The sequence below is a fragment of the Erythrolamprus reginae genome, chromosome 1 (assembly GCF_031021105.1).
Source record: "Erythrolamprus reginae isolate rEryReg1 chromosome 1, rEryReg1.hap1, whole genome shotgun sequence".
NCBI classification, from domain to species: Eukaryota; Metazoa; Chordata; class Lepidosauria; order Squamata; family Dipsadidae; genus Erythrolamprus; species Erythrolamprus reginae.
The window spans coordinates 414,221,526-414,242,741 of NC_091950.1; the positions used below are offsets into that span (position 1 = coordinate 414,221,526).

A 21,216-nucleotide genomic window follows, 5' to 3' on the forward strand; every position below is an offset into this window, starting at 1 on the left:
TGAGAAAATAAGAAGGGAGGTGTTTGAGAACTCTAAAACTAGCAAAAATAGAAGGGGATCTGGATGCGTTGAAGAGGGAATCTTTCCCCGCCATCAAGCCAGAAGTGAGCCAAGTGAGTTCTGTAAATACTAAATATATTTGGACATAAACTTGTCGTGTGTTTGCATGTAGGAACAGGCAGTGATGGCCAATCTTTTGAACAAACATATCCAAAATTCAGAAAATGCCTAACTTGACATTTCCGGTGTGTTCCAACCGACTCTGGACAAAAGACAAACAATTCATAGCAAGGAGTAATAAATAAATAAATTTTTGTTTAGTAAATAAATACTTAAATATTTGTATTTCTCCCCCTACACACACGCACACACAAAAGCCTATCCAAGTTGCTCTCATGCAGCCTTCTGACTGTTGGAGGGAAGAAATCAGGAGGCAGGATAGAGTTCAAAAGCCCTATGAGTTTATTCCAGTGTATGGAGATTCTCAGTCATTCAGGTCGATTACTGCAACGCTCTCTACATGGGGATACCTTCAGATTGTGCAGAATGCAGCCGCGAGAGCCATCGTGGGTCTTCCAAGATTCGCCCATGTTTCCTCAACACTCTGTGGCTTGCATTGGCTGCCGATCAGTTTCCAGTCACAATTCAAAGTGTTGGTCATGACCTTTAAAGCCCTACATGGCTTTGGACCAGACTACCTCCGGAACCGCCTGCTACCGCACGAATCCCAGTGACCGATAAGGTCCCACAGAGTTGGCCTTCTCTGGGTCCTGTCGACTAAACAATGTCGTTTGGCGGGCCCTAGGGGAAGAGCCTTCTCTGTGGCGGCCCCGGCCCTCTGGAACCAACTCCCCCTGGAGATTACGGTAGAATTGCCCCACCCTCCCTGTCTTTCGTAAACTACTCAAGACTCATTTATACCACCAGGCATGGGGGAGTTGAGATATTCCTTCCCCCTAGGCCATTACAAGTTATGGATGGTATGTTTTTGTGTATGTTTGGTTTTATAATAAGGGTTTTTAGTTGTTTTATTATTGGATTGTCACATGCTGTTTTTATCATTGTTGTTAGCTGCCCCGAGTCTACGGAGAGGGGCGGAATACAAATCCAATAAATTATTATTATTATTGTCCGAAAAGTGCTTTTTCAAGAGGCACCTGGACTTTCCTGTTATTCCTTGAAGATGTTTTGTTTCTCATCCAAGAAGCCAAAGAAACTTTTTGAATGAGAAGTGAAACATCTTCAAAGAAAATGTTTAATGAAAAGGAGGGCCAGGGGAGACAGGATAGCAGTGTTCCAATATCTCAGGGATTTCCACAAAAAAGAAGGAGTCAACCTATTCTCCAAAGCACCTGAGGGTAGAATGAGAAGCAATGGGTGAAAGCTGAACAAGGAGAGAAGCAACTTAGAACTAAGGAGAAATTTCCCGACAGTTAGAATAATTGATCAGTGGAGCAGCTTCCCTCCAGAAGTTGTGAATGCTCCAACACTGGAAGTTTTAAAGAAAATGTTTGATAACCATCTGTCTGAAGTGCTGTAGGGTTTCCTGCCTAAGCAGGGGGTTGGACTCTAGAAGACCTCCAAGATCCCTTCCAACTCTGTTGTTGTTGTTATTGTATTATTATTATTATTGTTGTTGTTGTTATGTCAATACAACACAGCAAACGAGATCACTATGCAGGATTTCGTATTTCATCACCAGTCGGGCGCTTCCCAAACACCTAGGACTGTGTGATGTAGCAACAAATTATGTGTGCTGATCCCAGTAAAGCGGCCTTTTGCAATTGACAGATGGAGATTTTGTCAATTCCGATGGCTTTCAAATGTCCGCCGAGATCCTTTGGGACTGCACCCGGCGTGCCAAGTACCACTGGGACCACTTTCACTGGCTTATGCCAGAGTTGTTGCAGCTCGATTTTTAGATCTTCGTATTTCGCAAATTTCTCTAGCTGCTTCTCTTCAATTCTGCTGTCCCCTGGGATTGCGATGTCGATGATCCATACTTTCTTTTTCTCCACAATCATGATGTCTGGTGTGTTATGTTTCAAAATTCGGTCAGTATGAAGTTGGAAGTCTTACGGTAGTTTTGCTTGCTCATTTTCGACCACCTTTTTGGGCTTATGATCCCTTCAGTTCTTTGCCACTGGTGGATGGTAGTTCTGGCACAAGTTCCATTGGGTCATCTGTGCCACATTGTCATCATCATCATCATCATCATCATCATTATTACTACTATTTCCATGCATCTGACTTCAGTGCCCATTTGGATGGTTGTATCGTAGCTCTACACTTTGTCAACGTATTTTTCCTACCTGTCTAAGCTGCTTTTGTGCCTATTGACTCCTTGGAAATAATTTCCTGGCCTGCTTTTAAAACGTCCCCTTTACAAGAGACTGCTAAAAATAATTCCCAGCTCCACCCCGCATATCTTAACCTGTTCAGGATTTGATATTTTGTCTGAATTCATTTGCATTTCATTTCTACCTGTTTCTGCTTCATAGGTGGAATGTAAGAAAGCACAACCTAAAGAAGTGATGTTTCCACCAGGGACAAGAGGAAGAGCTCGCGGATTACCATATACTATGGATGCTTTTATGCTTGGCATGGGAATGTTGGGTAAGTTTGCACGAGAATGAATAATTGACTAGAATTTCAGCGTTCTGCGACGCTTACAATAGCTGAGCAATTTGACTGCTCTAATATTTATAGCTATTTTTACATTTCTCTTTTTGTTACCTTGTAAGCCGTCCAGCATCGCTTTGGATAGTGAGATGGACAGCACATACATTTAATAAATAAACATAATTGGCAAGGCCTTATTTAGTGCTTCATCACTGGATTATCAAATTCCTAGGTTCAGAATTTACCTAACTTATACAAGCTGCCACACCCACACGCTGGCTGGGCCCAAGTTACCTCTAGAATATCAGAATTAGCATTTAAATGGGTATTTCCAGGAGGCTGTTCTCCCCACATTCATTAAAAAAAATAAATTTATGGTTAAAAATCCTCCTTTTCTCCTTTTCTTTTTCAGGCTAGGGAGGGGAGAGTGAAGCCACAGTTTCTTGAAGGTATCTTTGACAGTTTAGCGGAGATAATTAAAAATCTTTGTGGCTTTAAATGGAACAAAAGCTGGAGGAGGCCTGTGGAGCAGTTTAATAGCATGGGTTGTGGCAATAATTAGAAGTTCCAAGGAGAAAAGATGGTATTTGAGCCCAGGCCATTGTGTCCAGAAAAATACTAATTAAACAGGATAAATTGTATTTAATAGTGAAAATCTATTTGTGCGATAGATCATTCTCAGTTATAATTGGCTCTCATTTGCTTTTACTTAGTTTTTTTCCCCCTGACATTACCTAAGAACTGCTTGGGGTCTATGTAAAAAGTATCTGTCCAGGTGTGCCTGTGGATACCCGAAGGTAGAGAGACAGACAGGTAAATCAGTGGAGAAGGATGTCAGGAAGCTCTTTCTACTCTATTAACATTTCTTTTCTTCCAGTTCCCTAGAAATAATGCTTTTACTTTTTCACCTAACCCCTCTTTACTTTGTTTTAGCAAGTTTATATTTCAGCCTTTCTTTGAGCTACACCTAGTGCAGAATCAATAAAGGAGAATATTTGTAGCTCAGGGTTGAGATCATAGTTCCCTCTAAGCTGAGCAGTGACCAATCGCTCACTTAAAAATCATCCTCAACTCAGAGTTTTCCAAACCTGCCCAGAAGCCGAGAGGGAAAGAGTGAGAGGGAAGGAGAGAGAGAGGAAGAGAGGAAGAGAGAGAAACAGATAGAAAAAAGAGAGGAAGGAAAAGAGAAAGAAAAAGAATGGGAGTAAGGAAGAGAGAAAGAAAATCAAAATCTAGTTTGAAACTAGCTCAACTATTTAAGTGGCATTTTGATATTGATAGAGTTGCCCTATTATGAGCTCACTGTTATAGACACACAGTACAATATTTTATTTTGAAATTCTCTGAGGCAAAACAGGGTGGTTTATTTATTTGTTTGTTTATTTGTTTGTTTATTTGTTTATTTATTTATTATTTCTGTGCCGCCCAGTCCCGAAGGGACTGCCGCTCAGACACTATACTTTTCTGCCGCCCCCCCCCCCAAAAAAAAAAATATTAGAGGGAACACTGGTTGAGATGCTGTCTGAGCTGGGTTGTTTTCTTACAGACTTTTCATTATCCAAATTAGATAACATCATACGTGCACTAGTTTGCATAAGGAAACGTCTCAAGCTCAGAGAGCCCCAAGGACTCCTCGTACAGAAGTGTTAAACAACACAATGAAGAATAGAGTTGGAAGGGACCTAGGAGGTCTTCTAGTCCAACCCCCTGTTCAGGCAGGAAACCCTATGTCCATGATGGCAAATCTATGGCCCGCATGCCACAACTGGCACACAGCTGTCTCTGTGGGCAAGTGAGCCATCACCGAGCTCAGCTCCACTGCACATGTGCACATGCCTCCCGCTGGCCAGCTGATTTTTGGGATGTGCGAGGGCAGAGCACATGCGGGAGACACATACACATGTGTGGGAAGGCTGTGGAGTGTACCACCATCCCACGGCCTGTTTTTGGTCCTGGGAGGCCTGCTAGGCCCAAAACAGGCAATGGGGGCAGCAACCCCTCATGGCCCGGTTTTGGTCCTGGGAGGCCTGCTAGGCCCAGAACAGGCAGGGGGGCATCAACCCCTCATGGCCCGTTTTTGATCCAAGGTTGCAGGGAGGCCTGCTAGGACCAAAACAGGTGGGGGAGGCAACAACCCCTCATGGCCCGTTTTTGGTCCTGGGAGGCCTGCTAGGCCCAAAACAGGCAGGGGGGCATCAACCCCTCATGGCCCGTTTTTGGTCCTGGGAGGCCTCTTAGGCCCAAAACAGGCAGGGGGGCATCAACCCCTCATGGCCCGTTTTTGGTCCTGGGAGGCCTGCTAGGCCCAAAACAGGCAATGGGGGCATCAACCCCTCATGGCCCGTTTTTGGTCCTGGGAAGGCCTGCTAGGCCCAAAACAGGCAATGGGGGACAGCAACAATCCCTCATGGCCCGTTTTTGGTTCTGGGAGGCCTGCTAGGCCCAAAACAGGCAATGGGGGGCAGCAACAATCCCTCATGGCCCGTTTTTGGTCCTGGGAGGCCTGCTAGGCCCAAAACAGGCAATGTGGGCAGCAACCCCCCATGGCCTGTTTTTGATCCAAGGATGCAGGGAGGCCTGCTAGGACCAAAATAGGCAGGGGGAGGGGTCTGGGAGGCATTGTACGTACATGCGTGGGTGAGCGTGTGCACATGCATGGGGGAGTGGGGGGATTGTGCGCGGGCGCATTGCATTATGGGTGCCGGCACCCATTATTGCATGCTTTGAGTGCACAGCGAGAAAAAGTCTAGCCCTCACTGCACTATATCACTTCAGACAAATAGCTGTCCAATTTCTTCTTTAAAACCTCCCACAACTTCAGGAGGCAAGTCGTTCCACTGATTAATTGTTCTCGCTGTGAGAAAATTCCTCCTTAGTTCTTGGTTGGATCTCTCTGCCAAGCCGGTGCAGAAGTTGGTGAGAAATTAACAGCTTGCCTCACTATCTATAGAAGGTCTGATGTTTATGGGAACTTGGGAGGGGGGATTTTCATGAGGGAACAGATGCAGCCACAAAGCATTCTTTCGAGGGGTTCAAGGCCATCCTATGCCCATCCACCTGGGCGGAAGCAGAAGGAGGACTGGCCACACTGGCACAATCTGAGTGGGCAACGTGACAAGTTTGTGGGTGGGGGACAAGGGATGTGAACTTTCAACTGGTGGGCAACTCAGATTCAGGTTTCCCAGTGTAGGTGCCACGATGGCTCTGACAATAAATTAGAACCTCGAGGAGCACTTTGACTCGGAGTCTGATTTAGTTCGGATGTTAGCTGGAACCTTGACACTCTCCTGGATTAGTTTCCATCCATTGCTTCTTGTCCTGCCTTCAGGTTCAGACACTTGTCTTCAAGTGTCTCTCTTTCTTTTGATCGCCCGTCTGTCTCCAAGTATAAGTTTCCTTTCCTCCCGGTGAGGTTCTCCATCACGTATGCTGTGGATATAGAGCGGGAAAATCACCCACTGTTGTGGTTAGCTCTGGCCCAGCTCCTGCCCCAAGGGCTGTGGATGTGGGGGAGACATCCACATGCTGCAGGCCTGTTTTGCCCCCGGTGGAATCTGCTGATGAAGGCTCCTCTGACCAAGAAGACATGAGTGACAGAAAGGAGGAGAGTGGGGCAGACAGCTCAGAAGGAGATCAATTATCTAGCTCCTCCCTGGATTCAGAACAAGCGTTAATGATACAGCCACGCTTGCAGAGAGCGATGCATAGGCAACAACAACTGAGAGATTATTATCAAAGAAAATGAGGCCACCTGTGGTTGGGTGGGGCTGTGGTGATTAGTGAGGCTAAAGAGCAGCCTGTGGGTTTGGCTATTGTGGAGGATTATCTGATCCTTGTGTTTCGTGCCTGCCTTGCTGACTTAGACCTTTGTGTGCTGATTTTCCCCCGCTTTGAAACTAAACCAGGGCAAACTGTGTTTCACTTTGTGGAAGAAGGACTGTGAATTGCCTCACAGCTGCAAGCTAAGTATCACAGAACTGATAAGGGACTTGTACAAATTACCAGTTTGTTTGGAGACGAGTGCTCTTGGCTTTACCAAAAGAGGGCTTGGTTTAAGTGAATTTTCATTATAAAGAACATTGTTTTGAATTTTCAAACATGTGTGTGTCTGAAATTGTATCGGTGCATTTTTGGGAGGATTCTACCAGAGAGCTCAACAGAACACCCACCAAGAAACATTTCCGTCCTACTACTGAGGTTCTCTACTGTTCTTATTGGTAGAAAAATCAAAAATCCCTTTCAGAGTCAGGACTCACCCCTGATAATTGGAAAAGTTTGAGCCAGAGATATGCCTGGCAGTCATTTGCGCTTAAGATAACTCTCGCCTTATATGAGATGCTAAAAGTGTAGAGTATGGGAACCGCAGCCCGAAGGCACCTTCGGCTCAATGGAATTGTGAGTTTTGGCAAGCCTCCTTCGATCACACGGGTGCCTGTTAGTGCACGGAAGGTGCACAGCTTCATTAAGAGACCCAAATTGGTTTTGTTGCACTGGTTTTTGCAGGGTGACTCCTAATGTGAACTTATTAGTTTTAAATCAGCCTGATTTGCTCTGAATGAGTGATGGATTCATGATGAAGGCCAGATGCTTAATTATCTGCTCCAGCTCGTTCCTGGACCCGCCGGCCTCTCTCGGAGCTCCCGGCATTATTGTGGCGGCATCACGAAGGCAGGCGAGGTGCAGGCAGCGGGGAAACTCCGAACATGCCAGGGTCCTCCATCGTCCCCGTTTCCTCTCCCAAGTCAACTTCAAGGTCGATGGCTGTCAGCAGATTCGTAGCGACTGCAATCGGAATCCTCCTTTGCTAACTTGACAACCGCAAAGCGGTTGAGATTCCACCCCTGAACGGAAAGAAGGGTGCAATTAAATCATCAGGCAAAATTAGCACAGGGAGGCCACGATGTGGCTGGAGAGCCAGGATCTTTTAAAGACCTTTGTAGTCACTTGAGTCCGTTTCTGTGTTGCTTTGAGCACGCGTCCAGAGGAGGGAACCAAAATAGGATTGGCGATCACGAGTATCTCTCCAGATAAGTGGGCAGAGGGGAAATGAAGAAAGTCTGTCGGGTCAGTGAGGATTCCTGAAATTTAACTGACCTGGAAAATTGAACCTTTTCCCAAGATCCCCCTCCCCCCAAGAAATTACCCACCCACCCCCACTCCACAATTTGGCAAATTTGATGTCAGGTTCCAAAAATCAAGGAAGACACACAGAGTGACTTCTAAACAGGTTCCTTTATTTGTTCCCTTTCTTCCCCTTTCTTTCCTTCCATTTCCCTTCCTCCACTTTCCTTCCTTCCCTCCCTTTCCCTTCCCTCCCCTCCATCTGCTTTGTCCCTTCCCTTCTTTCCTTTCACTTTCCTCCCATTTCCTTCTATAGAAACATAGAAGACTGACGGGGGAAAAGACCTCATGATCCATCTAGTCTGTCCTTATACTATTTCCTGTATTTTATCTATCCTCTTCTTCCACTTCCCTCTCCTTCCCTCCCCTCCCCTCTCCTTCTTCCACTTGTCCTCCTTTCCTTCCCCTCCGCTTCAATTTTTTCCCTCCTCTTCTTCCATTTCCCTTCTCTTACCTCCCCTTCCGCCTTTCTCCTGTCCCCTCCCTGTCCCCCTCCTCTTCTTCCATTTTCTTTCCCTTCCCTTCTCTTTTCCCACTTTTCTCTCCTCCCCTCCCCTTCCTTCCCCTCTGCTTCTTCCCTCCCCTTCTCTTCTTCCACTTTCCTCCCCTCCTTCCTTTCCTTTTCCCTTAACTAGGGGATCCCAAGTCCCGGTCTATAGCCCTGCATGGGGCTGCAACATGCCAGAAACTGGGCCATGGAAACAAGTAAAGCCCGCAAAGTGATCTGCGGGGAAAACCCCCTCTCCACGGATCCAGTCCCTGGGGCCCAGAAAGTGAGAGGTGGAGGCTTAAATGACTATGTTTGAAGCTCTGAACTCCCTTCCCTCCCGTGCTACAATTTTAAAAAACCACAACGCTCTGTTGGTAAAATATATATCTCCAGGCCACTGAAATGTTACCCGATGTGAACGTCTCATTTCAAGAAATCTGTCTCTGACTTTTGAATATGACTGTGGGAGCCAGACCCCAGCTGTCCATTAGTGCACACGTTCCATCTAGATGGGGTTGCGTTCATGCATAAAAGACATTTGTGTCCTTCAAAGAAAAGTTGCTCTTCTAGGGGAGATGGCCCTTTGCCGGAGAAAGTGGAGGGAAAAAATGAGCCTTACACCGTGTTCTGCTGGGCTCTCTGGTAGAAGCCTCCCGAAAATTCACGGGTACAAATTTCAGACACACAGACGTTTGAAAATTCAAAACAATGTCCTTTATCACAAAATTCAAAAGAAACAAAGCACCCTTTTTGTATTGCAAAGAGCACTCTTCCCCAAAACAACCTTGTCGGCTGTACAAGTCCCTTAATCAGTCCTTAAGTACTTAGCTAGTAGCTGTGAAGAAACGTCACAGCCCTCCTTCTTTCAACCAAGTGAAACACACACACACACACTTTACTCTGCTTTGGTGTCAAAGGTGTGAAAAATCCAGAAACAAAGTTCAGAAACAGCGAGGCACGATCCTGAAGAACTACGATCCCGCAACGGCGAAACTAGCACTCTGCTATTTATAGCAGCAGCTCTAATTACTGGAGCCCCACCAAAACACAGGTGGCCTCTCTTATCTTCTGTAATATTTCCTCAATTGATCTCTTCGATGCATAAGTCTGCACCTGCGTGGGTCTAACGAATCGACCGAAGATAATGGTGATTGGCTTCCTGGGCTGTGTGCCAAGCCCCCCTCTTCTTCTTCCGAGGAAACTGCACTCCCTGACTCTGCCGGCAACAAAACAGGCCTAGGACATGTTGACGTTTCCCCTGCCTCCACCTCCACATTCCCTGGGGCAGGAGCTGGGCCAGAGTCAACCACAACACACCGTGAGTAACGCAAGAGAGCTATGAGAAAGCACCAGAGGAACCTAAAACACAGGCTCAATATGGTTTCTAGTTGCCATGATTGTCATGCAGGGCAGGTAAAGATACAGTAGCTTCAGCAAAAAGTTAAATGCAATCGAAAGGGATTCCCTCTGATCCACGCAAAAGCCCCCCTTCTTCCTACTTTGATCCTAATTCCATTGCTTTGCAGGAGATAGAATAGAATAGAATAGAATAGAATTCTTTATTGGCCAAATGTGTTTGTACATACAAAGAATTTGTCTTTGGTGCAGATGCTCTCAGTCATAGTTCCCTCTAAGCTGAGCAGTGAGCAATCGCTCACTTAAAAATCATCATCAACTCAGAGTTTTCCAAACCTGCCCAGAAGCCGAGATGGAAAGAGTGAGAGGGAAGGAGAGAGAGAGGAAGAGAGGAAGAGAGAGAAACAGATAGAAAAAAGAGAGGAAGGAAAAGAGAAAGAAAAAGAATGGGAGTAAGGAAGAGAGAAAGAAAATCAAAATCTAGTTTGAAACTAGCTCAACTATTTAAGTGGCATTTTGATATTGATAGAGTTGCCCTATTATGAGCTCACTGTTATAGACACACAGTATTTGTTTGTTTGTTTGTTTGTTTATTTATTTATTATTTCTGTGCCGCCCAGTCTCGAAGGGACTGCCGCTCAGACACTATACTTTTCTGCCCACCCCCCCAAAAAATTAGAGGAAACACTGCTCTCAGTGGACATAAAATAAAAGATACATTTGTCAAAAATCATGAGGTACCACACATAATGCTAGTCCTAGGATACAAATTAGCAATTCAGGAAACAATATTAATATAAATTGTAAGGATACAAACAACAAGTTACAATCATAAGTGGGAGGAGATGGGTGATAGGAACAATGAGAAAAACTGGTAGTAATAGCAATGCAGCCTTAGTGAATAGTTTGACAGTGGAGAGGGAATTATTTGTTTAGCAGAGTGAGGGCGTTCGGGGAAAAATATTATTGTGTCTAGTTGTCTTGGTGTGCAGTGCTCTATAGCGTCGTCTTGAGGGTAGGAGTGAAACAACGTATGTCCAGGATATGAGATGTAGGCCAGTACAGTCTAAAGCCATTCATAATATTTATATGATGGTAAAAGTATGTTCTTGAGATCTTCCCAAAATCTTGATAAATAAACCTGCTCCCAGCTGCCAAGGGGGTGCAGTGGTTAGAGTGCAGTACTACAGACTACTGCAGCTAACTGCCAGCTGCAGTTTGGCAGTTCAGATCTCGCCAGGCTCAAGGTTAACGCAGCCTTCCATCCTTCTGAGGTGGGTAAAATGAGGAGCCTGATTGTTGGGGCCAGCAATATACTGGCCCTGTAAACTGCTTAGAGAAGGCTGTAAAAGCACTGTGAAGCGGTATATAGGTCTACGTGCTATTGCTATATGAGAGAGGCAATGAATTGGGAGAGCTTCCTAGTCCTGCAGTCTCCTTGCCTGGAATTGAGAGACCATTAGACATTCTTCCTGTGCCCCAAAATTCCTCAGACATCACCATTAATGTTAGAGGGTATCAGAGTAATCTAGATCAGGGGACTCCAACCTTGGCAACTTTAAGACTTGTGGACTTCAACTCCCAGAATTCCTCAGCCAGCAGAGAAAAGAAAAGAGTGCAGAGAAGAGCAACAAAGATGATTTATTTTTTATTTTATTTATTTTTATTTATTCAATTTTTATGCCACCCTTTTCCTTAGACTCAGGGCAGCTTACAACATGTTAGCAATAGGACTTTTTTTAACAGAGCTAGGCTATGGCCCCCACAATCCTGGTCCTCATTTGATCCACCTCAGAAGGATAGAAGGCTGAGTCAACCTTGAGCCGGTGATGAGATTTGAACTGCTGACCTTCAGATCTACAGTCAGTTTCAGTGGCCCGCAGTACAGCACTCTACCTGCTGCACCACCCCGGGGATTAGGGGACTGGAGGCTAAAACATATGAAGAACGGTTACAGGAACTGGGCATAGCTAGTTTAATGAAAAGAAGGACCAGGGGAGACAGGATAGGAGTGTTCCAATATCTCAGGGTCTACCACAAAGAGGGAGCCAATCTATTCTCCAAAGCAGCTGAGGATAGGACAAGAAGCAATGAATGGAAACTAAACAAAGAGCGAAGTAACTTAGAATTAAGGAGAAAAATCCTGACAGTTTGAACAATTAATCAGTGGAGCAGCTTGCCTCCAGAAGTTGTGAATGCCCCAACACTGGAAGTTTTTAAGCAGATGTTGGATAACCATCTGTCTGAAGTAGTGTAGGGTTTCCTGCCTAAGCAGGGGGTTGGACTAGAAGACCTCCAAGGTCCCTTCCAACTCTGTTGTTGCTGTTGTTATTGTTATCATTATTATTATTAAGTTTGGAAAACACTGATTCAGGGCACTCTGAACCTGGTAACACATGAAGGCATTCCAGGTCCATTGGGGTCAGCTAAATTAGGCAACCTGCAGGTGGATTTGTGGTCTATGGCTGCCACAATTCTTAGCCCCGTAGGAAAAAAACCCTGAACCCATCCACCAGCAACCGAGGGTTGTAGAACTGTAGTTTTAGCTTGGCACCCTTGTCACTAATAAGCCTGGGAAAAGCATGGTGAAGAAGTTGCTCTTGTGAAAAGCATGTCTGATGGTTGATGTAGATACGAAGTTCTCTCTTCAAAGGAGGCAATCCAGGCAGAGCCTTGATTTCTCAGTTTAGTGACAAGAGATAATTACTGCAAGATTGATCATTTGCCAGAAGTACTGAAGCAAATAAATTGCTCAGCGCCCATCGCCCGGGCGAGAATGGGGGCTAAATGGGAAATGGCGGATGGGCCGGCCGGCCCATAATTTGGCTTGATGAAGCATCCACACGGGCGCGATGTTAATGCGCTATTGATATTCAGCCAGCCAATTTTCCCCCCATTGCAGATCAGGCTCTGACTCGTTAGAGCAGAGCTGGGCACTGCAGCGGCAAATGAAGAGGAAAATTGAAGTAATGTTGTATTATAAATTTATGATTTCATCTGCCTGACCTCGAGAAGTGTTCTGCGGTGGGATATACGGATGAGAACGACTACCCAGTCAGCTGTATATTTGGTCTTTGTTGTCGGAGGTGGGGAGTGAAGGACCACCGCAGAGGTGGGAAGGGACCCAGGTGTCCTTATTTGTGCTCACTGATCCCAGTAGATTGGTTTGCAGCTTCTGTTTCCCTTGCGGTGCGAAAGGGCAAGAAATTCTGTGGCTTACCCTGGCACCGAGCGTGCCTTTGTTTGAGTTGGACGAAGCGGCCTTCCCTAATCTGCCGGCTTTTATTGATTGATTATGGATGCTTCGATGCCACATCAGTCATCCGCCTTGAACGAATACATGACATTGCAATCATTATCAAATTATCGGAATGGTCCGTAGATGTCAAATAATAAATACAAACCGCGTAACCTGTTGGATTGCACACACCCCCTCTGAATTCTCAGCCAGCCCATTTGGAGGGCAAAATGGTTGCGAAAATGATGTTTTAACCTTTTAACTATTCTGGGGAGAATTGCAGAAATTGAGCTCAGCTACATTCATGGTGATGAAATCCAGGCACTTTCTTGTCAATGTGATAGACGTGGATTGCTTTTGGGTCCTTCCTGGACGTTCCTCTGACTTCTTAGTGTAACCTAATGGCCCAGAATTGCCTTGTTGTCTCAAATCCACTTACCATCCAAGATTAATCTTTCTAACCTTCGAAGATCAGGACCTGATAGCCAAGTTCTTTCTGCCTGCTGATGTGATGTGGAAATTATATCTCAACATTTGAAGGGCATCAGGATCATTGAGACTGGGATTCCTTCAAGGTCAGAGCCCCTATTAACTAATAGGGCTGTCACCCTGGCTGCAGTATTCCAGATAAACGCAAGTGGGAAGCAGAGAGCTAGCATTGTCAGTATCTTCTGGCTGCCATCTAGTGGTTATATTGATTATTGCAGCTGAGATACAATGCCCTTCTTGTAATCTATGGGGGAATGACCTTGACAGACAGGAAGAAAGCGAGACGGCTAGACTGACTGACTGACTGACTGACTTACTTACTTACTTACTTACTTACTTACTTATTTATTGGATTTGTATGCCGCCCCTCTCCACAGACTCGGGGCGGCTAACAACAATGATAAAAACAGCATGTAGAAATCCAATTAATAAAACAACTAAAAACCCTTACAATAAAACCGAACATACACACAAACATACCATGCATAACTTGTAATGGCCTAGGGGGAAGGAATATCTTAACTCCCCCATGCCCTGTGGCATAAATGAGTCTTGAGTAGTTTGCGAAAGACAGGGAGGGTGGGGGCAGTTCTGATCTCCGGGGGGAGTTGGTTCCAGAGGGCCGGGGCCACCACAGAGAAGGCTCTTCCCCTGGGGCCTGCCAAACGACATTGTTTAGTCGACGGGACCCGGAGAAGGCCAACTCTGTGGGACCTTATCGGTCGCTGGGATTCGTGCAGTAGCAGGCGGTTCCGGAGGTAATCTGGTCCCATGCCATGTAGGGCTTTAAAGGTCATGACCAACACTTTGAATTGTGACTGGAAACTGATTGGCAGCCAATGCAAGCCACAGAGTGTTGTAGATACGTGGGCGAATCTGGGAAGCCCCACGATGGCTCTCGCGGCTGCGTTCTGCACGATCTGAAGTTTCCGAACACTTTTTAAAGGTAGCCCCATGTAGAGAGCGTTGCAGTAATCGAGCCTCGAGGTGATAAGGGCATGAGCGACTGTGAGCAATGACTCCCTGTCCAAATAGGGCCGCAACTGGTGCACCAGGCAAACCTGGTGTGTGAACAGCAGGATGGGAGTGGAGAAAGTATTTCAGAAGGGACCCTCCCTAGTTTCAGAAGAGTGAAAATAAGGGAGGGTGGTTTTATATTCTTGCAAGATTCTATTAATGTAACTTTATAGTACAGGTAGTGTTGTTATGTGGGGTTAATGCTTCTTGCCTGGAGTCTTTCAGCTGTGGCGAGGGGGGCGTTTGCCCAGGTTCGCCTGGTGCATCAGTTGCGACCCTATCTGGACCGGGAGTCACTGCTCACAGTCACTCATGCCCTCATCACCTCGAGGCTCGACTACTGTAATGCTCTCTACATGGGGCTACCTTTGAAAAGTATTCGGAAACTTCAGATCGTGCAGAATGCAGCTGCGAGAGCAATCATGGGCTTCCCTAAATATGCCCATGTCACACCAACACTCTGCAGTCTGCATTGGTTGCCGATCAGTTTCCGGTCACAATTCAAAGTGTTGGTTATGACCTATAAAGCCCTTCATGGCACCGGAACAGATTACCTCAGGGACCGCCTTCTGCCGCACGAATCCCAGCGGCCAGTTAGGTCCCACAGAGTGGGTCTTCTCCGGGTCCCGTCAACTAAACAATGCCACTTGGCGGGACCCAGGAGAAGAGCCTTCTCTGTGGCGGCCCCGGCCCTCTGGAACCAACTCCCCCCAGAGATTAGAATTGCCCCCATCCTCCTTGCCTTTCGTAAGCTACTTAAAACCCACCTCTGCCACCAGGCATGGGGGAATTAAGACTTTTTTCTCCCCCTAGGTCGTTACAACTGTATACATGGTATGTTTGTATGTATGTTTGGTTTTTATATATTAAGGGGTTTTAATTTGCTTTTAGTATTGGATTTTATTGTATACTGTATTTTCATGATTGTTGTTAGCCGCCCCGAGTTTTCGGAGAGGGGCGGCATATAAATCCAATAAAACTTGAAACTTGAAAGGGCCAACACTTCTACTCAAGAAAGAAACAGGGTTTCATTTTTTGTTTTGGAAAAACTCAGACAAAAATAACTTTTGTTGTCTTCTAAAACCCAAACAAAGCAACAGTGGGGTATTTTTTTATATATAGCAGCAGCAGCATACAAAAAGGCATAGCCAGAGAAATTTGGAGCCTAGAAGTCTTCAGTTGAAACTTGCTTGCCGACAAGACTATTTTTGGAACCGAGTTGGCTGGGCTTTATCTCTTTCCTGTTGAAATAACTGCTCCCTCATATGATGCCTTTTATTCATTGTTGGAAGAGACCCACTCAAAAGGCGATGTGACAAACTTATCCCATTGACGCCGAAGTGAGCCTTTCTTTAAAAGCAAAATAGAAGCGAGTGACATTTCATTGTGGAAGTGTCAATCATGGGGTAACCTGCTCTCCCTTAGTCAGAAACACGTTAATCAATCCCGTTGTTTGAAGAGAAACAGTTTGCAAAACTTACTTCTGACTGATCCAATGAATTTCTGACAGTTTATTTGCAGAAAATGCATATTAAAGAGACCCACCACATGTTTGCATGCATTTAAAGCTATGGAGCCATGTTTTGGCCTCTCCTGCTTTGTTTTCCGTGCTAAGTTCCGTCCCTTCATAATTAGTAATCAAAATTCATCCAAGCGTTTAATGTTCCATCTCTAAATGATGATTAATAGCAAACAATATGGACGTCTAAATCTCATCTGAAAGGGAAGGGACACGTTGTGTTGGCAAAATAATTGAGCATGTTGCCGGGCTGCGCGAGAGCTTTGTAAAAATGAACACAATCGCGGGGATGAATCCTTGGAGAAAGAATAAATAGTGTCTTAGGCAATCGAGGGCCGAGAGCTTGATGCAGGTTAAAATCAATAGAAAGAATTCCCCCGAATTGAGTTTAGAATTTTAATTCCACTCAGAAAACTTGTTCCATTAATAGAAGCGAGGTGTGCTATATTCCTCTTAAAAGAGGAATGCTTTGCGCTAGGCTACGGTCGATGTTCCTGTCCTTTTTGTTGGTGCCTGAGTGGGATTAATAAATGAAATTAATTAATTTAAAAGTGTAATGCCCGGAGTTGGCCAAAGCAACGAACCCTAGAGTGGGTTACCACTGTGTCTCTGCACGATTTAGTGCTCAGACTCGTGTCTTCCGGTTCAGCCTCTGTTGGGGATCAATACTTCACTAGGGAGTGAGATTGAATTACCTAATAATTGAATAACCATTCCTTTGCAGAGCTTAATGAGAATTACCAGCTCTCAAAGGAGGCTGCCCATTTCATCCACTCATGACTCACGACTGGGCCCTTTTCTCTTCCAGGCAGGCTGTTTACCTGCCTCTGCTGCTGGAACTTAAGCATATAGATGTAGTAGTAGTAGTAATAGTAGTGGTAGTAGTAACTACTACTACTAGTAGTAATAGTAGTAGTAACAACAACAACAAAACAACAAATAACAACAGCAACAAAAACAACAACAACAACAACAACAACAACAATAATAATAATAATAATAATAATAATAATAATAATAGTCCGCGTTGATGGAGGTCAACAATAGGAAGCTTCTCAAGGTGAAGCAAACTACGGACCAATACAGAAAAACTGTAACTCAATGTCGTATGAACAGTTGGCGGAACAAAGCATTGCATGGCCAGTTCTTGGAGAAGATTGAAGGCAAAGTGGATAAAGAAAAGACCTGGTCATGGCTTACAAGTGGAACACTTAAAAAGGAGACAGAAGGACTAATACTGGCGGCACAAGAACAGGCCATTAGAACAAATGCCGTCAAAGCCAGAATTGAAAAATCAACAGATGATCCAAAGTGCAGACTCTGTAAAGAAACAGATGAAACAATCGATCACTTGGGCAAAATTCACTTAACAACAGTTTCACTTAGAAAATTTGGGCTCAATTGTGGACGTAAGTCGAGGACTGCCTATACAAGCCACATTTATAGCAATAGCATTTAGACTTATATACCACTTCATAGTGCTTTTACAGCCCACTCTAAGTGGTTTACAGAATCAGCCTCTTGCCCCCAACAATCTGGTTTCTCATTTTACTCACCTTGGAAGGATGGAAGGCTGAGATGCAATAATCCAAATGCAGAACTAAATAGGTAAAAATTCACTTTCAGTTAAAATAAGCCCCACGTTCATAGAGGCCTTCATCTTCACTGCCTCCCAACACGGCAGACAGTGGTTATGTTCCTGTTCTTCCCAAACATAATGCTTTCTAGATGTGTGGACTGAACAGTTCTAATTCCACCCAACTATCACCTCAACGGGTCAACACTTAATCACTGCCTAAAGTTCAGGGAGTTCAAATTGTCTGAGCAAATGCCACATACAGTACATTATCTTCCTGCAGAAAAAGAATCACATGAAAGCACTTTTTTTTTTAAAGAGAATTTGTAGAAAACAAGATGAATTTGATTTCAACTGAATCCTTTTTGCACTTACAGTGGTGCCTCTACGTAAGTAGAAAAGTTTGTAAGTAGAAGCAATTTTTCCCATATGAATCAATGTAAAAGCAAATAATGCGTACAAACCCATTAGAAAGAAATAAAAGCTTGGAATTTGGATGGGAGGAGGAGGAGGAAGAAGAAAAGGAGGACTGTCACTGCCCAGAGCGAAGGGAGTGTTTCTTTTTTCTGGGTACTGACAGAGGTTTATTCCCTCTCCAAGCGCCCAGAGAAAGGAAAATGCTTCGCTCACTCTGGGCTGCCAAAGCCTCCTTAAGTGCCACCAAAAGGCTCCTCTGGCAGCTCAGAAAAGCCCGAGATGGCTGGGCTTAAAGGGGGAATGGCAAGAAACTTGCCGGGCCTTCGTGCCGCTCTCAAATTTCCTGGGGAATTTTTCCGGGCTTGGGTTCTTAAGTAGAAAATGGTTCTTAAGAAGAGGCAAAAAATCTTGAACACCCGGTTCTTATCTAGAAAAGTACTTAAGTAGAGGTGTTCTTAAGTAGAGGTACCACTGTATTTGCTATCTTCACCCTCAATTCTCTCTGGAGCCTGGTGCCCCCTTGAGGCTTTCCAAATCAGTTGGGAAAAAATAAGAGTGTCAAATTATCTCTCAAAGGTGCTTTCTTTCTTCAAAAGGCAACTGGACTGTTTGGATTTTTTTTGAGGAGGAGGAGGAAGAAGAAGAAGAAGAAGAAGAAGAAGAAGAAGAAGAAGAAGAAGAAGAAGAAGAAGAAGAAGAAGAAGAAGAAGAAGAAGAAGAAAATGCATACAAATCCAATAAATAAATAAATTTTTCTACTCATCCAAGAAACTTCCATCAGTTCTGATGGCGGGTGATGAATCTTCTTGGATGAGAAACAAAATGTGTTCTTCTTCCTCCGGGGGGGGGGGGGGGAGTCCAGCTGCCATTTGAACAACAAAAAAAAGCATCTTTGAGACAACTGTGACCTGGATGATTGGGAATCTCTACAGACATTTACAGCTCTCCCTCTTCCCTCCACCCCCATTTAATATAGAATTGCATTGCGTTGAATTACATTGCATTGGCCAACACAAGGAATTTGTCTTGGTTCACATGCTCTCAGTGTATTTCTCAAACCTTAGAAACATAGAAGATTGACGGCAGAAAAAGACCTCATGGTCCATCTAGTCTGCCCTTATACTATTTCCTGTATTGTATTTTAGGATGGATATATGTTTATCCCAGGCATGTTTAAATTCTATTACTGTGGATTTACCAACCACGTCTGCTTGGAAATTTGTTCCAAGCATCTACTACTCTTTCAGTAAAATAATATTTTCTCACGTTGCTTCTGATCTTTTCCCCAACTAACCTCAGATTGTGCCCCCTTGTTCTCCTTATATTCCTCCATCCCCATTTAGCAATAGCATTTATATACCGCTTCATAGTGCTTTTACAGCCATCTATAAGTGGTTTACAGAATCAGCATACTTGATCCGGTGGTGAGATTAGAACTGCTGACCTACAGCTGGCAGTTAGGTGAAGTAGCCTGCAGTGCTGCACTCTAACCACTGTGCCACCCCAGCTCTTAATACAAAAAGATACAGAAACATACGAAAGATTGCCACTATCATTTAGATCCTGGAAATTTACAAAATTAACTACGTATGTATCACTGATAGTAAATTCCTCCATCCCCGTATTAGCTCTAAGATGGCTGGGTATTTTATTTTTATTTATTTTATTTATTCATTTGTCCAATACACAAATACATAGGATGAAAAATAGACATGTGGTAACATATATAAGGGTAAAAGTGAACTTAGAGGAGAGGATATATGAAAGGAAGAGAATATATATGATAGGTGAAAGAAAGGAAAGACAATTGGACAGGGGACGAAAGGCACACCAGTGCACTTATGTACGCCCCTTACTGGCCTCTTAGGAACCTGGAGAGGTCAATCGTGGAGAGTCTAAGGGAGAAGTGTTGGGGGTTAGGGGTTGACACAATTGAGTCCGGTAATGAGTTCCACGCTTCGACAACTCGATTACTAAAGTCATATTTTTTACAGTCAAGTTTGGAGTGATTCGTATTAAGTTTGAATCTGTTGCGTGCTCTTGTGTTATTGTGGTTGAAGCTGAAGTAGTCATTGACCGGTAGGACATTGCAGTAGTATATGATTTTGTGGGCAATACTCAAATCATGTTTTAGGCGCCATAGTTCTAGGCTTTCTAGGCCCAGGATTGTTAGTCTATTTTCGTAGGATATTCTGTTTCGAGTGGAGGAGTGAAGGGCTCTTCTGGTGAAGACTTCTATTGAAATGTTTGGTTTCCCTTTTAAAAGAGAATGTTGAGAAACCACTGGTCTTGTTGACTTCTCCATGAAAAAGCATTTGCCATCATTTTGTTGAACCTTAGCATCTTACGCAGAATTAAAATCCCTCCTCTGCCTTTCCAGCTCCTTCCTCTTACTGCTTCTGACTTTTGGATGTGTTAACAGTTGTCCTTCAGACTCTGAGGATGAAGCATCACTAGTACCTTAATCTCCAACTGTCAATAGTTCTGAAGCAAAGTACATTTGTTGTAAGCTCTCCAAATGTCAAAGCAAACCTGTGTTATGTGCTTATCCTTTAGTGCTTGGCATTTACTCTTCCCAGCCGAGAAAAGTAGGCAGAGTCCTTGGCTTTGAGTTACTGGGGTGCATTTTAATTATGAGTAGCAGGGATGGAGACGAAGGGGGAAGTGATCAAGAAATGATGCTAATCTCCAAGATCTCGTGTTATTTTCCTGTGCTCGGGGGTAAATGAAACCCCCAAGTTGCATTAAACATGCTAGCATCCCCTTTCATCTGCAATAATATTTGGATCCTGGATGTCACGTTCATCTTTGCGGTTTGCAATAGATACCTCTTGTTTAATATCATTGTACTGTACTTAACATTTAATCACCATTGGTGTGATGCACACGGGGGAAATTTTTTTCTAATGCTTTGCGCAAAAATCAAATTTCTTCTTTGCCTTTGGTGTAATTATTTGCATGTTTAAATTCATTGATTAATTCCTCTTTCTCAAACACTTGTCTATTCAAGGTTACCCAAATTTTGTTGCAACCTATGGCCGAGGATATCCTGGATTTGCCCCCAGTTACAGTTATCAGTTTCCAGGTATGTGAAATTTTAATGCATATAATGACAAAGAGTAACTTAAGGTGGATGTTCTGAAATCACCTTCCTTCGGAACAAATTCATTTGAATGATCTGACACTGGAAGGGTGGGGTGGGGTGGAATGTCCCTGTCTCGGTTTGTAAGTTATTAAAGTCCGTTAGAACCTTAATCACCGTGGAGGCGATAGATGGAAGCCCAGTCATTTGTTCAAAAAACAAGATTTCTTTTTATTATAAAAGTAGAAAATAAACATGTCTCAATGGACAACATAACAAAATATGTCTT

General features: G+C 44.2%; 1 protein-coding gene across 12 annotated transcripts in view; it reads left to right on the forward strand.

Annotated features, from left to right (window-relative positions):
- The window catches only part of MSI2 (musashi RNA binding protein 2), an 841,455-nt gene that overhangs the window by 721,955 nt on the left and 98,284 nt on the right, over window positions 1-21,216 (forward strand). For all 12 annotated transcript variants that reach the window (XM_070735316.1, XM_070735319.1, XM_070735321.1 and 9 more), the window contains exons 9-10: window positions 2,502-2,616; window positions 20,856-20,930. In XM_070735316.1, the coding sequence (XP_070591417.1) occupies window positions 2,502-2,616; window positions 20,856-20,930 (190 nt within the window). The remainder of the gene's footprint in view (window positions 1-2,501; window positions 2,617-20,855; window positions 20,931-21,216) is intronic.